At 49.5% G+C, this 24,936-nt stretch overlaps 5 protein-coding genes and 1 long non-coding RNA gene across 6 annotated transcripts; 1 reads left to right on the forward strand and 5 right to left on the reverse strand.

Annotated features, from left to right (window-relative positions):
* Positions 1-768: 768 nt before the first annotated feature.
* On the reverse strand, positions 769-1,592 carry LOC100908714 (uncharacterized). The gene is made up of 3 exons (XR_001951249.2): positions 1,412-1,592; positions 1,161-1,335; positions 769-1,059 (listed from the first exon to the last, which is right to left on the reverse strand). It is a non-coding gene; the product is annotated as an uncharacterized LOC100908714 (long non-coding RNA).
* A 3,770-nt stretch (positions 1,593-5,362) lies between these two features.
* THG (tRNA-histidine guanylyltransferase) lies at positions 5,363-6,849 on the reverse strand. The gene is made up of 5 exons (XM_003738741.2): positions 6,702-6,849; positions 6,374-6,589; positions 5,966-6,240; positions 5,645-5,847; positions 5,363-5,573 (listed from the first exon to the last, which is right to left on the reverse strand). The coding sequence occupies exons 1-5, from the start codon at positions 6,702-6,704 to the stop codon at positions 5,410-5,412; spliced, it is 861 nt and encodes a 286-aa protein (XP_003738789.1). The 5' UTR covers positions 6,705-6,849; the 3' UTR covers positions 5,363-5,409.
* Positions 6,850-9,102: 2,253 nt separating this feature from the next.
* Positions 9,103-11,337, forward strand: LOC100901898 (programmed cell death protein 2). The gene is made up of 4 exons (XM_003738774.1): positions 9,103-9,907; positions 10,463-10,629; positions 10,799-10,990; positions 11,180-11,337. The coding sequence occupies exons 1-4, from the start codon at positions 9,103-9,105 to the stop codon at positions 11,312-11,314; spliced, it is 1,299 nt and encodes a 432-aa protein (XP_003738822.1). The 3' UTR covers positions 11,315-11,337.
* A 1,294-nt stretch (positions 11,338-12,631) lies between these two features.
* Positions 12,632-13,365, reverse strand: LOC108865125 (uncharacterized). Its single transcript, XM_018641812.1, has 3 exons — positions 13,249-13,365; positions 12,983-13,116; positions 12,632-12,874 (listed from the first exon to the last, which is right to left on the reverse strand). Exons 1-3 carry the CDS (start codon positions 13,363-13,365, stop codon positions 12,790-12,792), a joined length of 336 nt encoding a protein of 111 aa, XP_018497328.1. The 3' UTR covers positions 12,632-12,789.
* A 3,574-nt stretch (positions 13,366-16,939) lies between these two features.
* On the reverse strand, positions 16,940-18,553 carry pip (heparan sulfate 2-O-sulfotransferase pipe). The gene is made up of 6 exons (XM_018641814.1): positions 18,460-18,553; positions 18,084-18,366; positions 17,813-17,957; positions 17,623-17,732; positions 17,273-17,433; positions 16,940-17,175 (listed from the first exon to the last, which is right to left on the reverse strand). Exons 1-6 carry the CDS (start codon positions 18,551-18,553, stop codon positions 17,036-17,038), a joined length of 933 nt encoding a protein of 310 aa, XP_018497330.1. The 3' UTR covers positions 16,940-17,035.
* Positions 18,554-21,769: 3,216 nt separating this feature from the next.
* Positions 21,770-23,504, reverse strand: LOC100909001 (breast cancer metastasis-suppressor 1-like protein). The gene is made up of 6 exons (XM_003738742.1): positions 23,412-23,504; positions 23,020-23,178; positions 22,803-22,912; positions 22,469-22,601; positions 21,978-22,241; positions 21,770-21,879 (listed from the first exon to the last, which is right to left on the reverse strand). The coding sequence occupies exons 1-6, from the start codon at positions 23,466-23,468 to the stop codon at positions 21,778-21,780; spliced, it is 825 nt and encodes a 274-aa protein (XP_003738790.1). The 5' UTR covers positions 23,469-23,504; the 3' UTR covers positions 21,770-21,777.
* Between the last annotated feature and the right edge of the window lie 1,432 nt (positions 23,505-24,936).

The raw sequence follows: 24,936 nt of genomic DNA on the forward strand, positions 1-24,936 counted from the left end.
GCACATTCCAGGACCACCTCGACCTCCGCGACGCCCTCGCTCAGCCCATATTCAAATCTCCATCAGCATTTTTCGGGGACCGCGGTTTGTTCGTGCTCTTGCGATGGTCAGTGGGCACTTGGTTTGGACTCGCTGGGATCGACCGAAGTAAGACACTGGTCAGATTTCATTTTTTCCCGTCCGATTGGGATGAATCCCCGCGATCGCGCTTACGGAATCGGGCACTATCGTCTCCTGAGTATGTAGCCCGTGTCCCAAGCAGATCGGTCCGCGGCCCGACAGGCGCTTTTCCTCCTTCAAGTCGCTCGCCGTCTCCGAGCGAACCATCACGTCCTCGCGTCCCGAACGTAGCTTTCAGAGCCATGCGGACGGGAACAACACCAGCATAGATGGCATTCTGCTACAAAAATAGGACGTTCCTCGCTATCCCGTCGATCCGTGATGCAATTCCCCTCCATCGGAGATTCTACCCATTCGGGTATTCATTTCCACGTGCCGACCGATTTCGGTTTTTTCTCCGGGTAATCCGGGCTCCGCTCCGAGAGTATTCTTCTTTCCAGGACCTAGCAGCCCATGATGCTCAATACCCTCAACGCTGTCAGATTTGGTCCTGCCTCCACTGTCGATAAATCTGAGCTCAGCGTGACGAATCTTGACTATTGGGGAGATTTCCTTCCGGCGTTCCGGGTGCCGTTGGCGATTCAAGCCGGAGCTTGATTGAAGTGCCGAGTAGGACCTATATCAGGGCGAGGAGGCGACGATCATTCGAGTTTCCGGTCGATGGTTTTATTTGCGCATATACAGAAGCTATTTCGTTTCTGTCAAGATACGTGAACCATGCTTTAAATAGGAGAACATTCAATATGTGGTGTCATGACTCGATTCAATAGAACCGTGGTGGGCGTATAACAGTTTGAATATGGAAAACGCTTCATGAGTTCCTTGGTCTAACCAAGATGGACCTCTTATCGGGATATTCACAAAGATGGAGGAACATTCTTATTGAACACTTCCTTGCGCAGCACTTCTCTGCAAATTGATCCAACGTCAGTGCTACTCCTGCAATAGGAACAGAATCGTAACTTTTGGTGAGTAAGCTCTCCCAGGGCCGGAGCTCAGATGCAGGATCGATTCTCGCCGTGGGTATCGAAAGAACTCACGATCACTTCTCGAGGTGGCGATCGGAGGGTAAGCACAAGCTTGTTCCATAGCGGCGTAGAAATCATCCACGTTACAAACTTTAAACGTGGGGAGGGCTTCAGTGGGCGACAAGTGGATTCCCAAGAGGCACAGAACGGAGAGGGCGATTCCCGGCAGATACAAAAATGTAGCCATCTGCGAGACCAGGGTGAACTAAATTGTTGATTTTCTCATGTCCTAGAAGGCTCATCCCGTAGCCTCCCATACTTACTTCGGATGGAGTCAATGATAAATCAGCGTTCAACTGAATCCAGCGGGGGGTTGAAACTTTCCGAGTAGTTGTCCTGAAATTTGTATTCAGACATCAATCCACAGTACGAGCACCGATCCGTGGGGTGCTTCCGTCTATTCGATCTGTTTCGTTTTCGGATCAGGCTCAATCAGAACCATGATCAGGTGCTCTTTGGAACAAGTTTCTTCGCTAAAAACCGGGACGAACGCCACGACGCGAATCGCGCGGATAAAGAATGTTGTTCTCGGGGTGACAATGACGCAGAGAACTTCCGTACACGTCAATGTCGCGTGGGAGAGATAACCGCGCTTCCTCAAAAGCACACATTGGGCATAGGGAGAGGCATCGAAGACTTCTGGGACCGCAGACCTGCTTCGCATGATTCCAGGAATTTCTCAACTGCTTCCTCCACCGATTCCCCGTGGCTCGGATATTGGGCTGCAGTCCGCAGAATCCGAGTCCAATTAGAAAGCCAAATGATGGCGAAATTGATCGAAGGAAAATAAATACCAGTTTCACACGGGCGACATTATGTCGGTTTCACAGAATCTTCGCCGGGTCACGAAACAATCGAATCCATCAATGATGTCAATGTAATGTTAATGCGTTCGGAAAGCAAACCGTCCGAGCAGGAACTAGGCTCAACGGTCATTGAAGAAATCATGCGGGGAAGGTCGAGGTTCGACTCATTCGGAGTTCCTGCCGTTCACTCTCCGGTGGCGGAGGTCTGATGACAGACGTCAAGTACTCACCTCGAATGACGAGTCGAAAGTGCGTTGTCAGTCTTGCTAGGTGCTTGTCTTTTATACTCGGGCGTCAGGGTCGACACCTTGGAGCTCCATGGCGGCTCTAGTGCTCTCGAACATGCGGGGTGTCGAGGATCGCGTTGCGTAATTTTCATTTCGTGAGCTGATCAAAAAACTTGGAGCTCAGTGGGACCGCTTCAGCTCGAGTCATTCGCGCACATGAAGTCCGAATTGAATCTTCCATATAAGCGAACCCACTAATCCCTTTGACGCTATCTCATTCATTGCCCCGACTGACAATTGTGAGAAGAATCTCTCTCAGGTCCCAATACGTGTTATTGTTTGACGTCCCACCTAGCCAGAGCCCAACGCTTTCCCTCGCTCATGTGTCCAGTCAAGCTCCAAACACTCGTATCGCTGGGCTGAGCGTTGCTTTCGAATCCGTTCATCCTTGGGAGAACGACGATCTCATCTCGTTGACCGAGACCTTCTCCAGACGTTTCTTTTATCACCGACTCAATGCCAGAAAGGGGAAGCACAACGGCGTTACGTAAAATATCTTAAGTAACCCGAGGTGCAGAGAAGAAAGCGCTTGCTGAAAACTGATGATGATTGACTAAGATCTTAACTTATACACAGGAATTCTCTGGAGTCGTGCTGTGCTCTCTACCGAGCTCATTCAAACTCCGAACCCTTGAAGGGCGGCGAATCGGAACTCACAGCGAGAATTCACGCTTCGACTTGTTGCCCCGAATCATTATTCATTGCACTCGAGGATACATCGCTTCCGGACTGGGACAGGGAAGCACCCGAACGTCGGATCGCTTCCCAGCTTCCGGTCGCTCCTCTCGGAGATATCTTCGTTCGATGCTGGTCTCTTCATAGTCGTCGGAATCCGAATCGACACTCGGACGACCCGCAGCTCAACAACCTTTAGGAAAGAGCCGATCTGCTTCCATCGAGTCGATCTCGAATGCGGGTCGCAGCTCACACATTATGGGCCGCTCTTAATGGACGGCATGGCGCGCGTCGCTCTACTTTTCTCTCTCGCATGATGAATGTCGCTTGACGCCCGTGAAGAAATCAAGCGAGATTGGATGAACTTCCCTTTCTGGATCATTCGGGGATTAAATACCGACATGAAAACCCCATGAATATGTCCTCCGGCCGGAGGATCAACTCAATCATCCACGGCCGGGGTCTTTATTCAAAGGGTCTTTATTCAAACATCATCTAGGGAGAAAAACTCCGAAACTTCGATCATCAAAAGAGGAGAAAAACTTCGTATATTCTATACAGTGGAGTACCTCCTCTATTTAGTTGTTTCATTCTAGCAGAACGATTCCAGATGCTCACTTGATGTTGAGAGCACCACAAAACGTGCTCCTTTGCATCGTCGCGCGTATCTCCGTTGTTCTTTCCGCGTGTTTGTTTTTTATTCAGACCTTAAATGAGCTGGAGTCGTGGTTTGTGCAACTTCGCGTAAGCTCGTTATCAGCAACATGACCGCGTCGGCCGCATTATTTTGCCGTCGTTGATTAATGGGGAACGTTCCGCTGACGCGACAGGTCTGTGAGGACGATGCGGTTGCTCGTCCGAGCTTATTGCGGTTCAAGACACCGTACAACCCTCAGCTCTCGGCTGATCTCGACAGAAATAGAGGGAAGCGGAACGTCCATAGAGGAGATCCGGTTCGGGGGTCCGAAGAGTAGCATCTCGGTACGAGACACAGACCTGGTATGATTTTTAGAGGCGCCGTGAACGCGGCAGTTATAGGATACCCAATAAGCCACACTCCCAGACGAGATACTCGTTGCTATTTGAAATAAACGACCCGGAGCAAGAGAGACGGATCACAACGTTGTCGACGTGTTGATGTAAGGAAGAGCGTTTAAATGCGTACAGGGGAGCTCGTGCCAAAAAAACATATTCGGTGACGAGATTTTCGAACATGCTCGGTCGTGGAGAGGGGTGCTCACGTCTGCGTCTCCCGGAACGTGATTCAGCACCCCGGCGCAGTGGAGCCCGTCAAGCACGGAGCATCCAACCGGCCGAGCAGGAGGCTTTATAGACGCACCGAGTATACACGATCTCGTACGGGCGTCATGGAACGAGCGTTTGCGAAACCTTTCCGTTTCTCTTCGCGGTTTAGCTGTCGGCGGTGCGTTCCGTAGTCAAACAGACCGAAACGTGCAGTGCCCAACACCTGTCAGAATGATGGGTCCCTTCATGAGGATTTCTGCTAATTTAGAGGTAAATTATGACGATGATGCAAAGTGACTATAACCGCCCATTCTAATACAGTAGCTTACCTTCGCTGTCCGTCGCGTGAGGTCGAATGGTTTTTTTTCAGGCGTGACGCGACTCGAGGGAATGAGCACACCAACCCTTTGGACAGATAGAGGCTCTTTGATAACGTTGACTCGGAGATGGAGGAAAAAATATGGCATCAACATTACACGCTGATCCATCCTCTTCGGATGGCTTCCGTTTTTTAATCTCGGTCACGTCGATCGCGAGTTCAGGGGCTCATCGTGTGTCTCGCGAAAACCAAATATAGGAGAATAGAAGACGGCAAATGTGTTTGGCGAGAATTTCGGAAATGACTAGCTTGGCCTCAAAAAGTTCTTGTGGCAGCTGATTCTGATTTTCACGCCTGATTCTCGGGCTATCTGAGCGTTGCGAGTATCGAGCTGAGTTTGTATGAGAGAATGCCACTCAGGGACGAATGGTCCATCCATCCATCCACCCATCCATCAACATATGTACATCATACATACATCATACATACATCATACATACATATGTACATACATAAATACATACATCATACATACATACATACATACATACATACATGCATACATGCATACATACATACATACATACATACATACATACATACATACATACATACATACATACATACATACATACATACATACATACATACATACATACATACATACATACATACATACATACATACATACATACATACATACATACATACATACATACATACGTGCGAGGTGACCGCACAAGCTCTGATGCGGTGCTACCCGGGTTTAGTCGTGCACGGGGAAGCGGCGCTTTGATGCGCACGAATGATTTTATCTCTAAGGACCCCGATGCTCTCCCGAGTGGATTCAGGTCGACTGGTTGAATCGATGGTTCTTCATAATAGGACGCTGAAGACACTGCATTTTTATTCTTTAAGGACTTAAGGACTTATTGCAGGATGAATGGATATCGATCCCAGAAATCTTTTTGAATCATGTCACAGTTAAGTTTCCTCAATTCGGTTGACGTCGGCTTGAGTTTCCTCATAAGAGGACTGACGGTCGTCCCTTCCACCTCGTTGATTTCTTTCGGGACGCGAATGATGCATGTTCCTGTGAATAAATCCCTGGATGATTGATGGCTCCGACATCACAGATCATCTCGATTTGGTGAATCCTCTGACCCTTTCTGAAGAGAGCGTCCTCATTGTTGTAGTTACGCTGGAATTCTTTGAAGAGAATCTCGTTTTTCTCGGAACTGACGGTACCTCGGAGGCGTTTCTCAGCTTGTGTCGGGGTAAGTCCACCCTCCTGAACCAAAGCCCAGAAAGCTGTATTGTATAGATTGTTGATGTGACAGTCTGCTTGCCGCCAAGATAGGTAGTCTCTGGGAACGAGAGAACAAATTAAGACCGAATTTACTCTCTAGCCAGGAACACCGTTTTCGGACAAAATATCTCATCAGTGGTTCTAATCCGGGATGCAGGGACGCTTGAGGTACTTGCCTGAGGTTCTCGTCAGAGGGATACAACACGACGCGGGCGTCGAACGCTGGCGGGTAAGTCATATTCTTCTCGGGGAAAAACTCCGAGAAATAAAATACGTACGATGAAGCGAATAAAGAGGCGATGTTCGTCATGAGTTTCGAAGCTCTACGCTTGTAGACCTCTGCGCTCTTGCGGAACACGAAAGAATACTCGTCGCTTTGACCGTACGCGATGGCGATTTCGCTAAACTCATCCATGACGCTTTCAGCACAACGAGACATGAGGTTCAATCCCTGCAAAGGGCAAAAGATTATGTCCTGAGCTCGCCTTTCATTTCTCCGGTACAACGCCGATCCGGCTCTCGTCAGAATCCGTCTTCGACCCCCCTGCGGATTTGAGAAGTCATGTTCTCAAGGCACAACTCACTCGTGAATCGTTGGGTTTCTTGAAGTTGTGAGTCTGCGTGAATTTGTGGAAGCCCTTGCCATCCAATCTGACCACGATATATGTGTTCGGTAGCACCGAATCTATGTGTTCGAAGTTCCGTACGTAATCGAATTTGCTCTTGGCCATCGAGCCGGTCGTGCAAAAGAGGGCTCTTCGGAATGTTGAATCGACCACCCAAAAGGCATTCACCATGCGCTGGAAGAAATTCCAAAATCCCGAGATTGGAATAGCTGTCAAATGGAGAGGTCCGATACTCTCTCTGTTCGCGCACTCCACGTGAGCGTGAGCAGGTGAAGAGAGCGATTACCATTACTGGCTGAGGCGTTCCGCGGTATCATACAGGATGTATCCACTGGACGTTCGTCACCCGCATATTTCACTATCGAACGAAGACAGGAAGTTTCAACGATTTTTGCACGATGGATTGCGCCGGAACAGATAGGTTTTCCAATTATAACATTCTACCGCGAAGCAATATGGCTGACTGCCGGTTCGCCCACCACTGGGTTTACTTGGCGCGGAATTCAAATTTATCGGTACATGACAACTCGATGCCGGGCGAATCGATGCCGGACAACTCGATGCTCTTCACCGACAAATAGAGTCGTTGTTTAGGGGGAACAACAACACCGCCTTGAGAAGTTCTCTGCTTTGTCATTCAGCACAATCCTCCGTGACAATCGATGCTTGATACGAGGGGGGAGGAGCTCGAGAGAGCAGAGGCGAGAGGAACCGAAGCGCTTCTCATACACAGCTGAATACTCCGCGCGGGGTAGGGTTCTCATCCGCGGAATCGTTTTCGTGAGCCTCCATCCTCTGATGATGTGGATGGAAGTCCTATGATATCTGGACAGGATTCTTTCGAGACTTCATGCTCTGAGGAAAATGGAATTCCTATGATATTTGGACTGGATTCTCGTGAGCCTCTATTCTCTGAGGATGTGGATGGAAGTGTTATGATATTTGGACTAGATTCCCGAGTGCCTCCATGCTCTGAGGACGTAGATGGAGGTTCTATGATATTTGGACCGAATTCTCGAGAGCCTCCATCCTCTAGGGATGTGGATGGAAGTCCTATGATATTTAGACCGAATTCTCTCAAGGCTTGATGCTCTAAGGATATCCTGATTTTTTTATAAGGAGGAACGGAAAAATGACGGGACACTGACATGAAAAGCCATGCAAAATGCAACGACAGCGAGCGAAACGCGCATATATGATAAATTACGAGCTCAGCGCCCTTGAGCCGCAGCGACGCGTCGCGACGCGGTAATTCTCTCTATTCACAATCAACCACCAAATCAGGATGACCGCCCGTGCTGACAAAAAAAAACATAATAGTTCTGTGAAGCAATGAAATTATCCAGTTCATGTCTTCCCGATCCGGCGTTTAACTTGAATAACTATGCCGAGCAGAGAGTCGAACTCCGAATATTGATATCTATCGAGCGTACACCAAATATGTTGTCCCTAGAAGGATCGAAGGCTAGGTTCGGTAGATCAGCGGGACACGCTCGGACTCAGAGGGTAAGCCGGAGGTTGAGACGAGAGCACACCAGAGTGATTTTATTAGAGAAAGCGTCGTCTTATTTTTCGGTGGGTTGACCCTCTCCGAGCGCAGCTTAAAGAATGAGCGGAGCTATTCTAAAATGATTAATCTCAACAGGGTCATCGCTCTGGAAAGGACTTAAACCTTGTTGTCTCAGGAATCTCCCCCTAATCTCCCGTAGGTTGGGTTCGACGCCGTCCCACTGCCAGCATTCGAGCGTATGGATTGATCATATAAACAGCTTTGCCCAGCCTCCAGAATTATCGGGACTTTCTCATCGTGAGGAAGCTCCTTCGATTTCTCCAGGCGAGACCTTAACCTTACCAAACCTTCTTGGACGACAGCGGGCCCGAACTGATGTAAAGAGTCCGACTTGGGGACGTTCAAGCCTGTTTTGGTGATTACGTGGGTGAAATATTTCCTCTGGATTCTCCTCAGGAAGTCGATCTCGACAGCTTCGAGTTCGGATGGCTTTAAGTTGAGCGTGCTCGTTTCGGGTGACCGACTCGGTTGACGGTCGCGCTGGTTTGTCCTCGACAGGGCCAACAGCTTTTCTCTGACTGCAAGAGCGAAACTCCTTAGTCTGTTACAGAAAGCCTGTGCTCTCACCACGCTGAGCGGAGACTCTATCGGATCGTCTTCGCGATTCGTCAGTAAATATTGAGGAGGAGAATTCTGATAACTAGAGCTCGGGAGTTCAGGCATTAAGCCATAAATGTCCGCGCCTGCCTTCTCCGGCTCCCCTTGATGCAATATGCCTGTTTCACTTCTCTGATCCCTGGAGTGCCTTTTTGAGCGTCCGAGAGGCCGAGTTCCGAGAATTTTAGAGGAAATCGGGAGTCTATTTTTGAGCATGGCGATGAGATGGGATAGGCGAACCCAATTTCCAGGAGCACATCTTGCTCTCGACAAGTTCCGGTAGCCCGCTTCGGGGCAGAAAAAAATACGCCGCTTCAAAATGATCCCATCCGATCGGCGTCGATTACTCGCCGACGAAAACCCGAGTTACCGCATGACTAACGTAGAATACGACACTGACGGGCGATTTGATGCATCGTTTTCCCTGCCTTCCATGCCTCATCGGCTTTGTTTTTCCATCCACCCACCCGGCACGTCGTCTGCTCGAGGCGCTTCTCGTTGATGATCAAAACAAAACAGCATGGAGGAGAAATCGAAGCGCGTAGAGCTCGGTTTCGCCGAAAAAACCGAATCTTGGCGACTTCGATCAAAGTTCTTCCCTTCAAAGTTAGGCGGCAAGCCAGCATGGTTGGCCTTGAAGTCCTTGCCGAGCCTCAAATGCTCGTGCGGCGACACTATGAGCTTCATCATGCAGGTTTATGCGCCTGTGGATAACCACCCCACGTGCTTTCACCGCACGCTGTTCGCTTTCGGCTGCCCGCCCTGCGTAGACAAAAAGAAAGCGGATTCGATTGTGGTATTCCGGTCTCAGCTAGGCTTGAAGAACGAGTTCTATCCCGACACTCCAGCATCGGAAGTGGAGAAAGGTTCCGAAACCCCGTCAGCCGAAGACTTCAATCAGCTGTGCTGTGTTTGTGCGTGTCCAGCGTCTTCGAAATGCTCGCTGTGCAAAAATCGCAGCTATTGCTCGAAGCAGCATCAAGTCATCGATTGGAAGAAAGCTCATAGGTCTGTGTGCGCAGGAAAAAAAGATCGAAATCTTACCGGTGAGAACGGTAGCGGTGACGGTTCACTTGAGTCCGAGCTTGGAACGTCGGCGGGTGGAGAAGCAGCTCGAGAAATTTCGACGGCGCAGCCCGGAGTGACGAGTGACGCCGCCTTCGCTTCCGGAGACTTGTCAAAGTTGAGCCTCGATTGGGGGACAACCAGGCCGCGGATCCAAAAAGAAGGAGTCGAAGTTCTTCAGCAGAAATCGAAGGGCGCCATCGATCACGAGAAGAATGGCAAAAAGAAAGAGAAGCCATCGAAGGACTTCGTTCACAACGGTGAGACCGCGATCGCCCATTTCGTAGGCACTGTATTTCTCCTAATGAACGCCAGAGAATTCGTTTTCATATGCCTCCTGCGGAGGACGCTTCGTGGAGAGGGATTCTAACTCCAGAGAGGTTTCTTAGACTTCGAACGACCGGGACTGCGAGCTGCGAGGGAGGGCAGAAGCTCGAGGTTTCTACGATCCTCTCGAGTGGTTACAATCGGCGGATCAGCCGAAGAATCGATCCGGGTTCATGATTATTGTTTAATGGATTGGAGTAGTATCGCAATGTGTTTTGTTTGCAAGGGGCACCGAAGAAATGATGTCGCTCAGCGACCCCGCACAGCAGGGCTTGTCCCCGAGGGGCGTCGTAGAAATATCAATTCCCCTCGTAGGATACTTTCTGTCTCAGAGAGAGGCTCGTTCTGGGAACGGATGTTCAGTAGGGGAGTAGGGGGGATACCGTGACTGTGTCGTCTGATCGGAAACCGGCTGAATGATTGACATGAAGCTTCAGTCGGAATTCAAATCTAGTGTAACGTCGGACCTCGATATCCTCCGAATGTAGGTGTTTTCCCCGAGTACGAAATCGAGACCGAAACCGAGGAGTCGGACGAAAGAAGCGAGACCAAAGAGGACACTCAGCAAGATCTGGTCAATTATCTGAAAGGGATGGACAAAGAAAGCATCGCCACGATGAGGGAAATGGCCTCATGCAGCGATAAAGATCTCAAGGTTAGAGCATTCAAGTCGTTGAGCGCGCAAACTTCAGAAACCTTCAATGTCGTTGAACGAAGCTCTCATTTGGACCTCGCGCTTGGGGGTCCCTTTGCCCGAATATTCGCCCGCCCTTGCCGGTTTGTCTTCAGAACGAAACTAGCGAAATCTCATCTCTTCTCATCAGGAAATCGAAGACATGTCAAGGAGCCTTGATGACAAAGCCTTCAAACGCTTCAAGAAAATCATCAGCCCCTATCCAGAGCAAATACTGCGGTACTGCAAAGGCGGAGAACCCCTGTGGGTGTCGGCTGAGGCCGTGCCAGAGAGTATTCCCGCCTGCGGGAAGTGCGGAAGTCCTCGAGAGTATGAGTTTCAGGTGAGTGCCACCCATTCATTAGCCCCCTGAGATTCGGGGAGACAAGCGTGAGGGCATGTCGGGTTCTGGCAATGCTCTCGATGTCATAATCTCGACTGCTTGTAGCTTGCATCGGTATTTTCTGCATAGTACCGACCTGTGGCGATCACGATGATTGCACCTGAATGAAGCAAGACCATCTCTCCTCAGATCATGCCTCAAGTTCTGAACCTGCTGAAGAGCGATCTCCTTGACTGGGGAACTGTGGCCGTTTACACGTGCTCGAAAAACTGTGATACTGATGGTTATGTCAAGGAATTCCTTCACCGGCAAGATTTTGTGTGAATAATAAATAAAAAAAGGTTTCACTGAGTGGGGCTTTTTATTTTTAATGCCATGCGTGAGGGTGGTCGCTACATTCGTGCGTGGGCTGAGATGATTTCGCGATCTTCCTGATGTCTGAGTATCCAGATGGTCTCGAAGGACGCACGGATAAAGTCGCGGCTGCATGGCAGAAATTGCCCTATGCGGAAAATACTTGAATGAACTTCGGAGCGACCCATCGAGGATTCGCCGCTATACCAGCTCATGGAACGAGAATCGAGCTTGAAGGCGGAATCCGCGAATGCATCAGGCGATCGGAGACCTTCTCGAAAGCTCAGGGGACGAAACCTCCGAACGCTCCGAGAAAAAATCCTCAATCGCTCCTTTCTTGCGAATCTCCGCAAGAGTTCTGCTTTCGGAATCGGCTACTCACAGACCAGAGAACGTCACGTCATTAGAATTTCGGGCACGCGTCATCTCTCTGAAGCACCTTGCTCACTTCTTCCCGTTCCGCGTCATGTTTTGATCTGAATGCGGAGCCGAATTCGTACATCATTCAAAGACTCAATTGAGACGTTCCTGTATAATTCAATCATAATCCTGTGCCACGCTCGACTTGTCCCACATGGAGAGAGCTCGTCGAGTCCAAAACGTCCATTTGCGAACGGAGCAAGTCTCCCTTGGTGATCGGATCATACTAACGGATCAAATTCGGTCACGAAGATCTTCGGAACCAGGAACTTCGGGAACTCATCGGTGCTTGGAAGCCGGTGGTGAGAATGCGAGCCAATCGCTGAAAATCCTCGCGAAAAAGAGAAGAAAATATTAGTTGAATGGATTCTCGACTTCCTCTACTGGAACGCAATGTCCGATCAGAGTCCGATCATCCACATCGCTACTGCGCGATCGACCCCCTCGCTTTCGGGAATTCTCACGAATCTCTCAAAGGGTTGATTGAGGCATTGCGAATCGACATGATCGGCTGTCGGCTGAAAGAGGCGTGAAAACGGGAATTGACGCGAACGAAAATGTTTCCTTAGATCGGCTGGAAACTGGGAGCGCCGCTCTGCTCCCCCGTGCGTGGCGAAGGAACTGGTCAACTGTGATGCTCGAACATCAGTAGAATATCCGGCGCAGACCTCCTCTTGGGGCAACTGATTTTTGAATGTGGGAGTCGATACGAAGAAGAGTTTTGGAATTGAGGTCTGTAAACGACGGGGATTTTATTCTAGCGGGGAAGGCTCTCATCTCACTCCGAAATCAGTTTCGCGCCGTATCGACACTTTGATGACAATTGAACTAACATCGCAGAGCAAGCACCGATTTTCCCTAGACGGGATCAATATTATGTCACATAATATTCGAATATATTTGATATCCTGCTTATCGGTCGTCAGTCTACGTTTTGGCACGAGCGCAGAACTCCTAGGCGGGCATCGGCTTCTGGCGTAATATGTTCCCCCTCCGCCTCTGAGACAAATGAGGCAGAGAATCCGTCACCACCACTCGGGACCCGGGCCTCCCGGGGTAACACTATCGGGCCATTCCCTCGCGAGTCGCTTGACATCCAATCCGGTCATCCTGCGCATGAGGAAAGAAATAAGGGATCCGAGAATCTACTCAGACCTGAGAATGGTGCCCCTTAACAAAGGCTTATTTCAATCTTCCGCTGCAGGCAGCGTATCTTACATTCGAGAAATCCGCACAGTCGGTGAATGGAACTCGTTCGATTGAGGGACAATTACCAGCTGCTTGATGGGACTGACATCGTAAGGGAGTAAAATCAGTTTGGGAACGAGTCTTAGAGCAGCCAGAAGACCTGCCTGAAGGAAATGATCCAATGATAATGGAACTTCTCGCCTTGGATACATTTGTGGACGAATCGCCGGCGATAGCACTCTGAAATTAAATGGATACCTAGGAACAATTTCTTTCAGCGCGAGGAGCGAACTTACTCTGTGGATTTTCGACTTGAGATGCTTCTTCCCGAATTTATGAAGCGCATGGAGACCAAATTTTTGGCTGACTGTAAGCCCGATAAGACTTAGCAGGACAAACAACAGGATCCTCATAGTCAGAGTTTTTCTCTTCCTTCCGTTATATTGTCATCGACATAGTCGAGGAGACTTTGCTACGGTCCCTGGAAGAGTTGAACAAATCCCATTCTATGAGCGTTTACTTTCGAGCGTTTTCCAAATTTTCAGCATCCGATAGAGCCGTTTTCTTCACTTTGCTGGTCATCTTGTTGCCGTGGCTTTGTGTTTCGTTTCTGCGGTTTTCGAATTGAATCATTTCGGGACACAATGAAACTTCTCTTCGTCGAGCCGGTGTCACGATCTAAGATTGCTCGACCTCACAAGATGATTTTCATGGATTGCCAGTCGTGAAGTCGAGCATTAGATAAGTGGTCGCCGGAGAAGTCTACCACCAGGTACTCGGAGAATTTTCGGAAATCAGCTCAGAGCTCTCGAAGCGACTCCCGGAGCATTGCTCGGGACTCGAAAATCGACGCCAAGTACCTTTCTTCCGGTCGCTTCTTCGTTGAGGAGCCGCCCTGGTTGCCCAGAACTATTGATTCCCAGTATCTAAGCGGAGAATCTGCGATATTACCAAGCTGGAGGCATCGCCGAGCGTCGATTCGTTCCGCATCGTAGAGCTTCGCGTTTTGCCTTCCGTTCTGGAGCGCCTCCATCGACCGGACGGGAACGGTACGGGAAACTCGCGAATCAGCTCTCAAACCTCGGCGGAGTACAAAACACGAAGCTATTGAAAGCCTCTTTGACGTGAAAGGCGGGGATCGCAGGTCGCCCCGGACATCGAGGTTCCGAGAACATTGATATGCCCTTGAGCAGTGTCGAAAGGTCAGATCCGTCAGACTCTCCAGACAATTGATCTCGAGGCAGGCCTGGATTTTCTCAGTATCAAAGTGCAGCACGGAGAACTGTTTCCGCCAGCGACCCCGAGAAATCCGCCGTGGGCCCCATGAAGGCCCGGTACGTCTCGTAGATTGGCGTCGGATCCGAACGATCCCCGTCATCTCGATTTCCACGTTTTGCGAATACGTTGATCAGCTGGAGACGAGAATAAATTCGATATATTCAAGCACATGTCGCAATCGCGACGACAGGGAAAATGATTAAGTGGATGAAAATAGGAGCGATGAGCGTAGCTCTAGGAAAAGGGGGCACGGTGAGGCATCCCGAGCATCGCAGCAAATCGGAAGCGTCAGAGCGAGCATCTGTACGGCGAGTATGGATTATTGGAATGGAAAGATTATTCAAGGAGATCTCCAATGAGGGACATCCGTAATCACCCTTCATACAAACGTCGATCGGAGTCATTCGATACGTTTTCAGTACCACTACGGCGCTCAGAATCCATGGTTCTGTCGGCTCGCCATGTGGGTCTGGGGCTTTATGAAACTTGGAGCGGGGATGGGATCTTCAGTAAAAAAGAGAATTTTATAGCCAGTTCCGCTTGCGACCAATTTTCGCGACCATGTTCACTAAAGTGTTGCGCGGCTCTTCAAAGATTCACTCCACCTGGCTGAGCTGCTTCGGGTGGTCGAGTGACTCGCCGCGCACTTAAGGCTGGGTATCGCGAATGACCCGACAGGGCCGAGCATTAATTTAACTTGATATCCGATTCGGAGATGAGTTTGAAAAACGCAAAGAGCGATTCATCAACCCGCGGCTGGTCGCGCCTTGGGGGCTTTAGAAGGGAATGCATCCGATGACTGAACTATGCCTGAAATCGCTCTTTAATCATCATTATCATATGAAGGAGACAATCTGAGCGGACAAACACAAATAATCGCCGAAGTTCTTGATATTGAGGATATCATGACTCGGGGCACGGGGGGGTCCTGCCAAGGAATCACTTACGTCAAAGCGTGAGAAGGCATAGATGCCTGCAGACGAAGTTGTGAGAAATCGCGTTCGCCTCGTGAGCTTTCCATGAGCTAGAAAACCGCAGGAGGGTGATATCCGCCCTGTTTTTCGAGAACATTTTCAAAGCGTCGTATAGAAAAACGAATGCCAGGGAGGGATCCAAGCTCCATCGCGAAAAGCCGTAATACGGTGATTGCAAAAAAAAACGATCTGCTCCACGGTCTTGTCCGCCCACGTTCAGTTTCGTGGGACTTCACGTCGCACTCACTAGTCAAATCGGAGGAGCTGTCGGAGAACGCTGGAGAACTTCGAAGGAAAGCGCGCGCACTCGGAGCGAAGCTACGGTCGCATCGAAGATTTTGTCTTCTGCTCCGAAAACTTAGCCGGATCAAGAACTCACCCTTCACGAAAGATTTCCCCTCAGTCCAGCTTGAAGAATCTCCGAAGTAATCTAGAAACCTCGGCTGCTCTCGAGGAAATTCCAAGGAGACTCTGAGTTCACGGGAAGCACCAGGTTTTTTTTACGAGAACTTTTCACTTGAACTTGAACCGCACCCGTTGATTCTGAGCGCGCTATGGACACCTTCGGCCCGACTGCTCCCGCTGAAGTGCGCAAACCGCCACAACGGAGCCGCTCTGAGCGAGTGGTGGAAGGAACCGAAGTCTTGACCCTTCTACGGGCGCCTGAACCATCGTCGGGAGGGAAGCCGCGATCTTCGCATGAAAATCTTCCACATAGAGCACAACCGAGGAGGATCGGAATCATTGGAACCGAACAGGCAACGCGCGATTCAGATCGTGTATCTATATTTTTCTAATTATTGCTGAGCTCATCGAAATCGAATTACTCGGTGAAGAGGGGACAGCTGTTGCATCAAGTAGCTGTCTCACAAAAACGAAGCAAGATCGTCGGAGTCTAGCTCAACGAGGGAGAGCTTCGATGGAAGACAACTTAGATCCATGGCAGAGAGCCGAATTCCAGAGACTCTGCCGAAGCATACGCCGCATACGAAACTCATTTTTCCACGACGGCAATTATGTCAAACAGCCTAGAACACTCTCCGACGATGAACGGTTCGAGAACGCTCATCAAATCCATGATTACCTAAAGGTTTCTCAAGACTCACGATAAATTACTATATTCGCTTTGGAGCCATTGTGATTTTGTTTGCCGATCGCAGCCCGCCTCCATTGATGCTTAAGGCGTAATCCATTGGCAGGAGGCTGACGATCTTCGACTATCGTACGCAGAAGAAGTTGAGAGGCACGAGGAATTGATGAAAACTCAATTGGCCCCGTCGATAGAATATTTCTCGAATCCGCTGGTTTTGGAGCTGCAAACGGATTTGTTTATGACGGATTACGTACGAGGGTTCATGAAAGGCATCAACACCGTAGGACACAAGACGACGAAAGGCTTGATTGAGCTGGTACAAAATTTAGAATGTGAAGATGCCCGGACGCAGTGAACTGATATCCCAAGTCTAAATGACTTCTCATAACTATTCTGAATAATCCTGACGGGGAAGACACAGAAGCTCTTCTTTCTCACACTCAGCTCCAAGAAACTCTACCCGCAAATCGATGATCTGTTCTTTTACTCCCACATATTCGGAATACGTGATATGATCCGAAAGTCTATATAAACTCATTATAGATAACCATCAGAATAAGGTATGAATTCTCCCCGCTAGAATGACTCCTGCGCCGATTTCCTGTCGATGAGAAACTTATTCTAACGAGACGCTGGGCATATAACAGCGATAACATTCCGTTCTTTATTCGTCTCGACTGTAGCTTAAATATGATAATCGCGATTCTGCGAGGCGGGGAGGGCGCGGAGAAGAATCCTTCACTCGAGCTCTGCGATTTGTCTTAACAAGCGGTCCCTGATAAAGTTGTACAAGATCATATCGTTCGTCAGATTCTGCTTGAGTTCATTTCGAGCGGCGGCGTCGACGCTGGGCTTCTCCAGGTTGACGTTGTGAGGACCTGAAGAAGTCATCCTTTCAGATCTGCATGGAATCCATTGTCACTTATCACCAAATTATTCCAAGTATGGCGTGGGAGCGCGTGTTCGAAACCTCACCGATTCGGGTGAGAATCTCGCTGGCACCTGAGAAAAACTGCGGCAAACGCTTTTCGAGGACCGCGATCGTTTCCGCCAACATTTCGACTAGTCCCACGACGTCGTAGTACCGCTCGATATTTTTCTTCGCTTGCTCAAGCGCCCATTCGTCATTGACAACCCTAGAATTCCGAAATTCGCTTTCATCCTGTCTTTTTTCGAAAATCCTGCAATGGAATCCGGATATCGCGAAGAATGGAAATATCAAGAGCTGTTTCTATCCACATATCATAATATTATTTGGAGAATGGCGATTGTGGGAAATTTCCGCCACCACGCCGGCGCCCAGTACTATGTCTTTCGGCCCTTACATGCATTTCTGGTGATGCCCGCAGAAGTAGGGAACCATGTGACCAACTTGTAAATATCCCGTCATGTACTGACACTCGTCATCGGATCTCCGAATGCACTCTTCGAGTGACTGGAAGGAACAAAAATAATCAGTTTCAATCAAGCGGGGAAAAAGCCGTGCAGGATCGCTCATAAAACTTGGAGATCTACCTTTTCGAGCCAAAATTTGCTGGGAGTCACAGCATAGCTGTCAATGTGCTTCCTCGCAACTGACCGACGATAGTAGTAGTCAGAGATGATGCGTTCAACGGGATCGCGGACCATGTTGATGAAGATAGGTGAATCGAAGCCGAGTCTAAAATGATGAGAGAAGGGAGTGTTCCCGATCGACCCAGGGAAGGAATCGGAGCCGGTCGGCTACAATCTGTTGGCGGAGGCTCGAGTGGATTTCTCGTTCTGCGCTCCTCCTGCACAAACTCACGAGTTAAAGTTCACGAAGTGGACATGACGATCGAAAGTGACTGGAGCCTCGCTTTCAACGACACTGGCCGCGAGCTCATTTTGCTGCTCCGAAGTCAATATTCGCATGTTGTAAACCGAGGAAGACTTGTGCGTGAAGTTGTTCTTGGCCGAGAGTGCGTGGAGTATATTGAGCATTGAAGTACTCGCTGCCTTAGGAATCCGATTGAAGTAGAGTCTGGATGAGTCTATCGCGAGGGGAGGCAAACTCTGATTGAGAATTTCGCTCCCATCGATTCCGTCGTCTGGAGTATGCATGAAGCGTGATTTAGAATCGGAAAATCTTCTCGATTTCGCAAACGGAAGGTTTATATCCGGGTGCGGTTCGCAGCAATCACCTGACCACGGCACCGTGCGATAATTTGACGTGTTTGCTTCCACTAAGCAATCGTACAGAAGGACCATCGCGACTCCGGAGGCGATGAGGCCCATTATCAGGACTTGATTCGGTATCGGACTTGAAGATCGGTGAAATGTCATCTGATTCGGTAGCAATCTGGATTCCAAAGGGGGAAGGATTCTTCTCTCAACCCAATGAATTACGGTAGGCAGGCAGGATATGCCATCGGGGAAATTCGTAAAATTTTCGAACTTTCGACGCCGTTCGAGGTGTGTAAGGCAAAGTGTCATATCATGCATGGTACATGGCGACAAACTAACCTGACCCGCTCTGTGTCCATCGTAGCAGACTCAACATCGCAAGCAGAGCGGAGTGGCGGTGCGGATCAGACAATACTGAGACATGGAAAGAAACACTAAACGAAACCAGATGAGGATCTGAGCTTCTGGTGGTCGTATGACGCACTAACCGGAAGCGGCTGAGGTCTCAAGCGGTGGCTCGGTACTCTTCTTGTTCGAGAAAACATCGGCACAGAGACTCCATGAAAAGCATGTTCAGTTCTATCCTTCCTCATTTCTCGGATATATCGTCGATGTGGAATAATCGCTCTCGACAGAATCGACTCCCTTTCACGATACATGAAAAGGATAGTCAATCTCCCAGGGCCGGAAAACGGAAAGTCACGGAGCTCAGTAGAAGATTCAGATTCCGATGAAATATCGAGATCCTTCCACTCCCGGACCGTAATCATGGGGACGCTCGATCGAGGTGATAAGTGACAACGACGCGTTCGGAGTGAACTCTGGAGATGATGATGGTCAGTCTGAACCTATTTGTAGAGTTTTCCGGATGATGTAGTATTCGCTCATCGCAGTCTTCCTCCGAGAAAGACGGAACTTTTCGCATCGAGTCTCTGGAATTGGGAAACTTTTCAGATTTCGTGTGCCTGATAATTGAACAAGGGGGGCAGAGAACATGCGCCATCCTCTGGTGTAGGGGAGAAAGCTTGCCTCCCCATATAACAGACAGACCCGACCATCGGTCATAGCGAGGGAAGGCGAAGAAAATTCGAAATCGACCCGATATGAGATTTCCGACTCGAGGATAAATAAAGACTAAAACAAGAACAAGCATCATTGCATCAAGCGAGAACGGGTAAAGCGGAACGGAAGGAAACCTCATATGATATTGGGAGAGGACCCGACATTTCTCTTCGTTCTGTAAATGAAGCCACCCTCAATTATAGCTAGGAGGAGCTCTATCCTTAGGGATTCGGAATCTTTCACAAGAGGTGAGATGTCGTGATGGACGTGATGGACGTGAGCGATGCAAAAATCTCATGGAGGACTCAAGAAGTGTGTGGAAAGTGCCTCGCGCTGAAATCGTGGACGCCACATCGGGGCCGGCCTCTGAGCGAGGCAGAAAATGATGATCGCTCACTTAATATCTGGAAGAAAGCTCACCGAGCGACTTCAGTCTCCGTACGTGGAATGCTCCATTGACCAGAATTCGTCGCTGACAATTCTGACGAATTATCGATTGTCGTCTTCGTCATCATTCTATGCGCAGTCGCCGCCTTGGTCGAGGGTATCCGTCGATGTGATGGGTGATTAGAAGGAGCGTCGGAGCCCAATGTACCTCGTCCCTTCCTTCAAAGCCCGAGAATATCGTTAGAGTGTGAAACGTTCATGGATTGTATGGGATTTTCGGAAACAATATCCATGGAGGAACAGAGCGACCTACGGATTGAACGATGAGATTTTCTGAATATACACGATCGTCCAAATGATGTACAATGATCGTGTACGATAATACGATAAGGTATCATGGCGAGCTCTGGAGTATGAAAATACCAGACTAGGCTTCGTAGAGTACCGCGGTTCTTGGCACCGCGATAACTTTCGAAAACAACTCAATATGGGGCGTCCGAGGGGGATCGCAGTCGAGACCGCGGTTTTCCGGAAAAGAGGTTCTCCACGAAGCCCACTCCTGAGTCTCCACCCCGCTTTCAACGCATCCAGCTTTATTCCGACAACATAACTTGACTCGGATGCTGTTGTCGATGATCCGTGCAAAATAACCGTAAGGAGATCGGGCGGTGTCGCGTCGGTGCCGCTGTCTTTCGGTCGGGCCACAACACACTCTTGGGTTACTCTACTTCCCACGCTATACTCCCACGTTTCTCGATCCTATGCTAGCAGTGCTAACGCTCTCTCAGCGTTCCTCCTCATGATCGAGAGAGCTGCGGGACGGAGGGTGACTCTTCACGTTTCAATCGATTCCCTCGACTTGATGACGACATGGAGAAGTCATATCCGGTCGGTGAGCCCACGTTCCGAGGGTTCCCGAGCTTCGACAAATTATGCCGATCGAGCCCTCATCCCCGTCTACCGAGAGCACCTGCTTCAATCGTCGACTGAGCTCCGGAATTCCCCCTCTTTGCTCTTCGAAGTGATAGGTGTGAGAAAGAGGACGGCCATTGTTCCCTAGGAGGGTTTTCGGCAAAGGAAGTACAGAACAAGTGAATCGAACCGCAAAGAAGTCCTCTAGGGTCCGTACAAGAATCTTCTCGGTCGATGTTCGAGAATAATTTGAGTTCGCCCAATCCGGTATCAGAGGCTCGAACCGATCGAACTCCAGTTGCGGTGACGCCGTCGGTGATAATTCAGGTGGGGTATGATTGCGCTCTGATGATTATTGTCGCTGTGAGTTCAGGTTCAGCATCGAATGAGGTCTGACTCACAAATTCGTAATATTGCGCTCTCGGTCCTTCCAGATTGAGGAAGATGTCCCAATGCAATCGATTCTCCCGCGTCTTCGTACGGGTCCGCTATTGGTTTCTGCATGTTCGCAAACGCGTCCTCCGATTCCTCATGCCGTACCGACCAGATATGAGAGCAGCACGAATACCAATCTGAACCAGTTTCTTCGACCAATCATCCCCCGACCCGGGAACACTCCTTGACCCTTGATTGAGGCGATTTATGCTCTAGCCTTGGGCTTCTGCCGTATACTCTGACGCGTTTCATCATGGAACCTTCGATGGGACTGAAAAATTCTCAACAATCCGGAATTCGCGCGACAGTAAAAAAGGGGAAGCTTCGAAAAAGAAAGCTTCCGAGACGCACCGAGCCGTCAAGGTCGACCATGCGGAGAGGAGTCGAGCTGTGAGGATCAATCTTGTCCAACGATGAAGGAAGCATAAGTCGCGAATCTACGGAGCGGGATTTGACGACCACCCGGGTGTACCGATCAAACAGGAAGAACGCTCCAAGTCGCCGAATAAAGATGACGCATCGGATCACGACTAACTCTTTTATTCATCGCTTCCGACCAGACATTCATCAGGTCCTTCGTCCTCATTCTCTGATTCATAGTCCATGGCGTCCTCCTCTTGGTGATCGTCAGGTATACAAGCCTGCACGAGAAAGAGAAAGAAGTTCTGTCAAATATTTTTTCAGAGAAATAAATTGAGAATATTCGGTGTGAGAAGCTCTCGCCGCACGAGAGCCCCACCTGCTGAATTTCGGTGAGATCTTCTTCGACTTCCTGATCCTGCAGATTATAAACAATGTAAGGGAAAGACACGGTGAGCGGCTTTTTCCGACTGCGGGGCTCGAATCTGTCGATTGGATCGTTGAGAAATCGCTTCACATACTTCGATATCTGTTCAAACAAATGAACTTCCGACAGCTGTTCCGAGAAGCGGTTCGCGATCGTCTCGCTCAATTTCTTGTAAATTTCTGAGAGCAATTCGACGCGAGCGCGAGCCTTAGCTTCCTGCAAAGCCGAATGAGCTCCTTATTCCTACCATATGAGGAGCTTGAGCCTCCATTTCTCGAGGTATGCCGGCTCTTGTTATAAAATATTCGATTGATTGTCCCTCTGGAGAGACTCTCTCGCTAATGAGTCCTGGAATCGTTAGCCTGATTCATGGCGCATTGAAGAATAATTCATACAGAAAATTTGAAGCATCGATTGGCCTCTCGGGAGAGATTGATTCTCACCGCCATCTGCAGATCATTCGCCCTGACTAGAGCCTCGAACTGTTTTTCCACTGACTCCCGACGCAAATTGAGTCGTACGCAGGCCGTTTCTAATTTTTCTTGATGCTGTTCTCTGAGCGAGGCTTCCAGGGCCCTGAAAAACTCGGTTATCTCATGACTTATGACGACGTGGAACCCCCAAATGTCGAATAGGATCATTTACAAGAGGGACCGGTTCCCTAAACTGGAACCTTCGATAGAGAACAACAGAAGTTCCCCCAGGGGAGATAGGATTTTGATAGCTGTTGTCGTTCTCCCTGGAGAGAAAGACAATCTGGAAACGCTAGGAAGTCACCTGTACTCTTCGTCTTCCCCGGACCGAACATCCTGGATTTTACGATTGAGCTGCTCAAGCTGCTGGTTGATCAACTGGTTAGCTACGTCGTTTAAGCGTTCGAACTCCTCCTGTCGGATAGAATCGACTAATGAAGTCGTCACGAATGTTTTCTTTTCGCCAAGATTCGATCTATCTGAGGATGAGATAGTCGTCCGGACTCGGAGTCGATATTCACCCTTATCTCAATCAGGCGTCTCGACTTGTGTTCAAACTTCTCGTCTAGATCCTCTGTTTCGTCCGACGAATTACCGTCATCTGTCTGGCTGGAAACTTCCGCCGTTTCCGAAGTTGGGTAATCACTCGAACTTTGAGAAAACAAAGATCCCCTACGAGTCTGCGATGAAAACTTGACTTATTGAATATTTTCGATTCGAGGAGCTGATCGCGAATCCATCATCATCGGTATATAGCAATGGAGATCTTCCTCCCTCTAGTCTAAGCTCTCAACACTAGGGTTTACGCCCGTGCTGCCGCATCCAATTCACTAGGACCCTGATGAGACGGTCACTGCGCCGCTTGATTATTTCGAAATCGACTCAGAAAAGCGCGAGAAGGCTGAGGACTTGCCATTGTTCCGGGCTCGTTTTCGGAGGGAGATCGCGGTGTCGAGTCGTGGGTTGTCATCACGACGTTGAATCCGAAGGTCAAGATGGTTGCGCTCTCAATGTGCGCTCGCAGCTCGATGCATGTGCACGTCATAAACATTTCCGCTGTATATCCGATCACTTCGGAAGCCTCAATTACTTGGTTCCTAGTTCATCCTTCATCTTTCATCCGGGATGTCTATTCTGGAGAGTGGCGGGACGATTTCCACCCTCCAGGTCATACTGATTGTGACAGATCCTCGAGACCTCCGATTTAATTCGATCGCGGTTCGCCGGTCTCGTCCAAGGAGCTCCAACTCTGGTTGCATGCTCGTCCCCTTTCCAATCCAAAGCAACGCGGGTCCTGCTCTCTCTGAAAAACCGCGTTGAATTCTTAGCCCGGCTCAAGATTGCGACTGCACCTGATGTCATGCAGAACACGATGGTTTAATTGTGAATTCGCAAAACCACCTCGGCGTCCGTGCCGCTTGGATTCATTTCTGACCACGGAGTTCGAAACGCTCAGGAAGTCTCTTGCTCGACGAGAAATCAATCTCCTGATGCTTCGAAGTCGGAGGGAGAGCTGCAAGAAAGTCCGAGTTTCATCAGAGAATTCCCAGGACGACGCCTGTGTACACTCGAGAAGCCTAGGATTGCGGTCGAGAAAGGAAGATCCCCCGGTTCGGAATATAGCTCGCCGCTCCGGCTAAAGCTGGGACAGAATATATGTCGCGAATATTTAAGACAGGAAGATTCGAGTACAAATGAATCTGTTCAGGCTCAGCCCGCGTTGCACCAGAAAATCTGTACGACGATTCGGGTGTGCCAATCTCGCGTCCAGGGAACTCTGGCTGTTGCTCTCGCGAAAAAGTGAACCTATGCAGCTCAGGTAAACCCATTATGCGGTCGGAATGCTAGACTTGTTCGACTCCTTGGTCCCTGTATGATTGAGGATCAATTCTGAAAATCAATCGAGAGAGAGGTATCCCCATTCACAACGCCTGAGTCTCTCGACATTGTGCGACCACATTTTCGCATACTCGCACTGCGGCCGCGGAGTCGCCTTGGCGACATGAGGAGACGGAGACCCATGCAGTTTATTTTGAGCTCCATCCTTATTCCACCTTCGACGACACTTGAGCGGGTCGGCGATCGTATTGACGTAATTCCTCGATCCAATAAGGAGGGGCGAGATTCTTCAGGCAAGCGATAGCCTCACCGCAGCTTCCTGAGTGAGTATTCGGAACTCTCCCTCTCTCTGATCGGATTGTGTTAAACTAAGAAAAAAGTTCGAGCGGCGATGATGACTACGAGCGCGGCGGCTTTGACTTCCCCAGAGCCGGAAGGACGCGAAGATGCTTGTGGGTCTCCCTCTGAAGCCGGAGGGAAACCGAGGCGCTAACGCGGTTGTTTCAACCCAGATCCACAATACTCCGGTCGAATCACTTTGATCGACAGAAACTTTCTTCGGTTTTTCTGTCCGTCACGCGAGCGGGCATTCTCCTCAC

Source organism: Galendromus occidentalis, unplaced genomic scaffold, assembly GCF_000255335.2.
Source record: "Galendromus occidentalis unplaced genomic scaffold, Mocc_1.1 scf7180000076319, whole genome shotgun sequence".
Taxonomy (NCBI): Eukaryota; Metazoa; Arthropoda; class Arachnida; order Mesostigmata; family Phytoseiidae; genus Galendromus; species Galendromus occidentalis.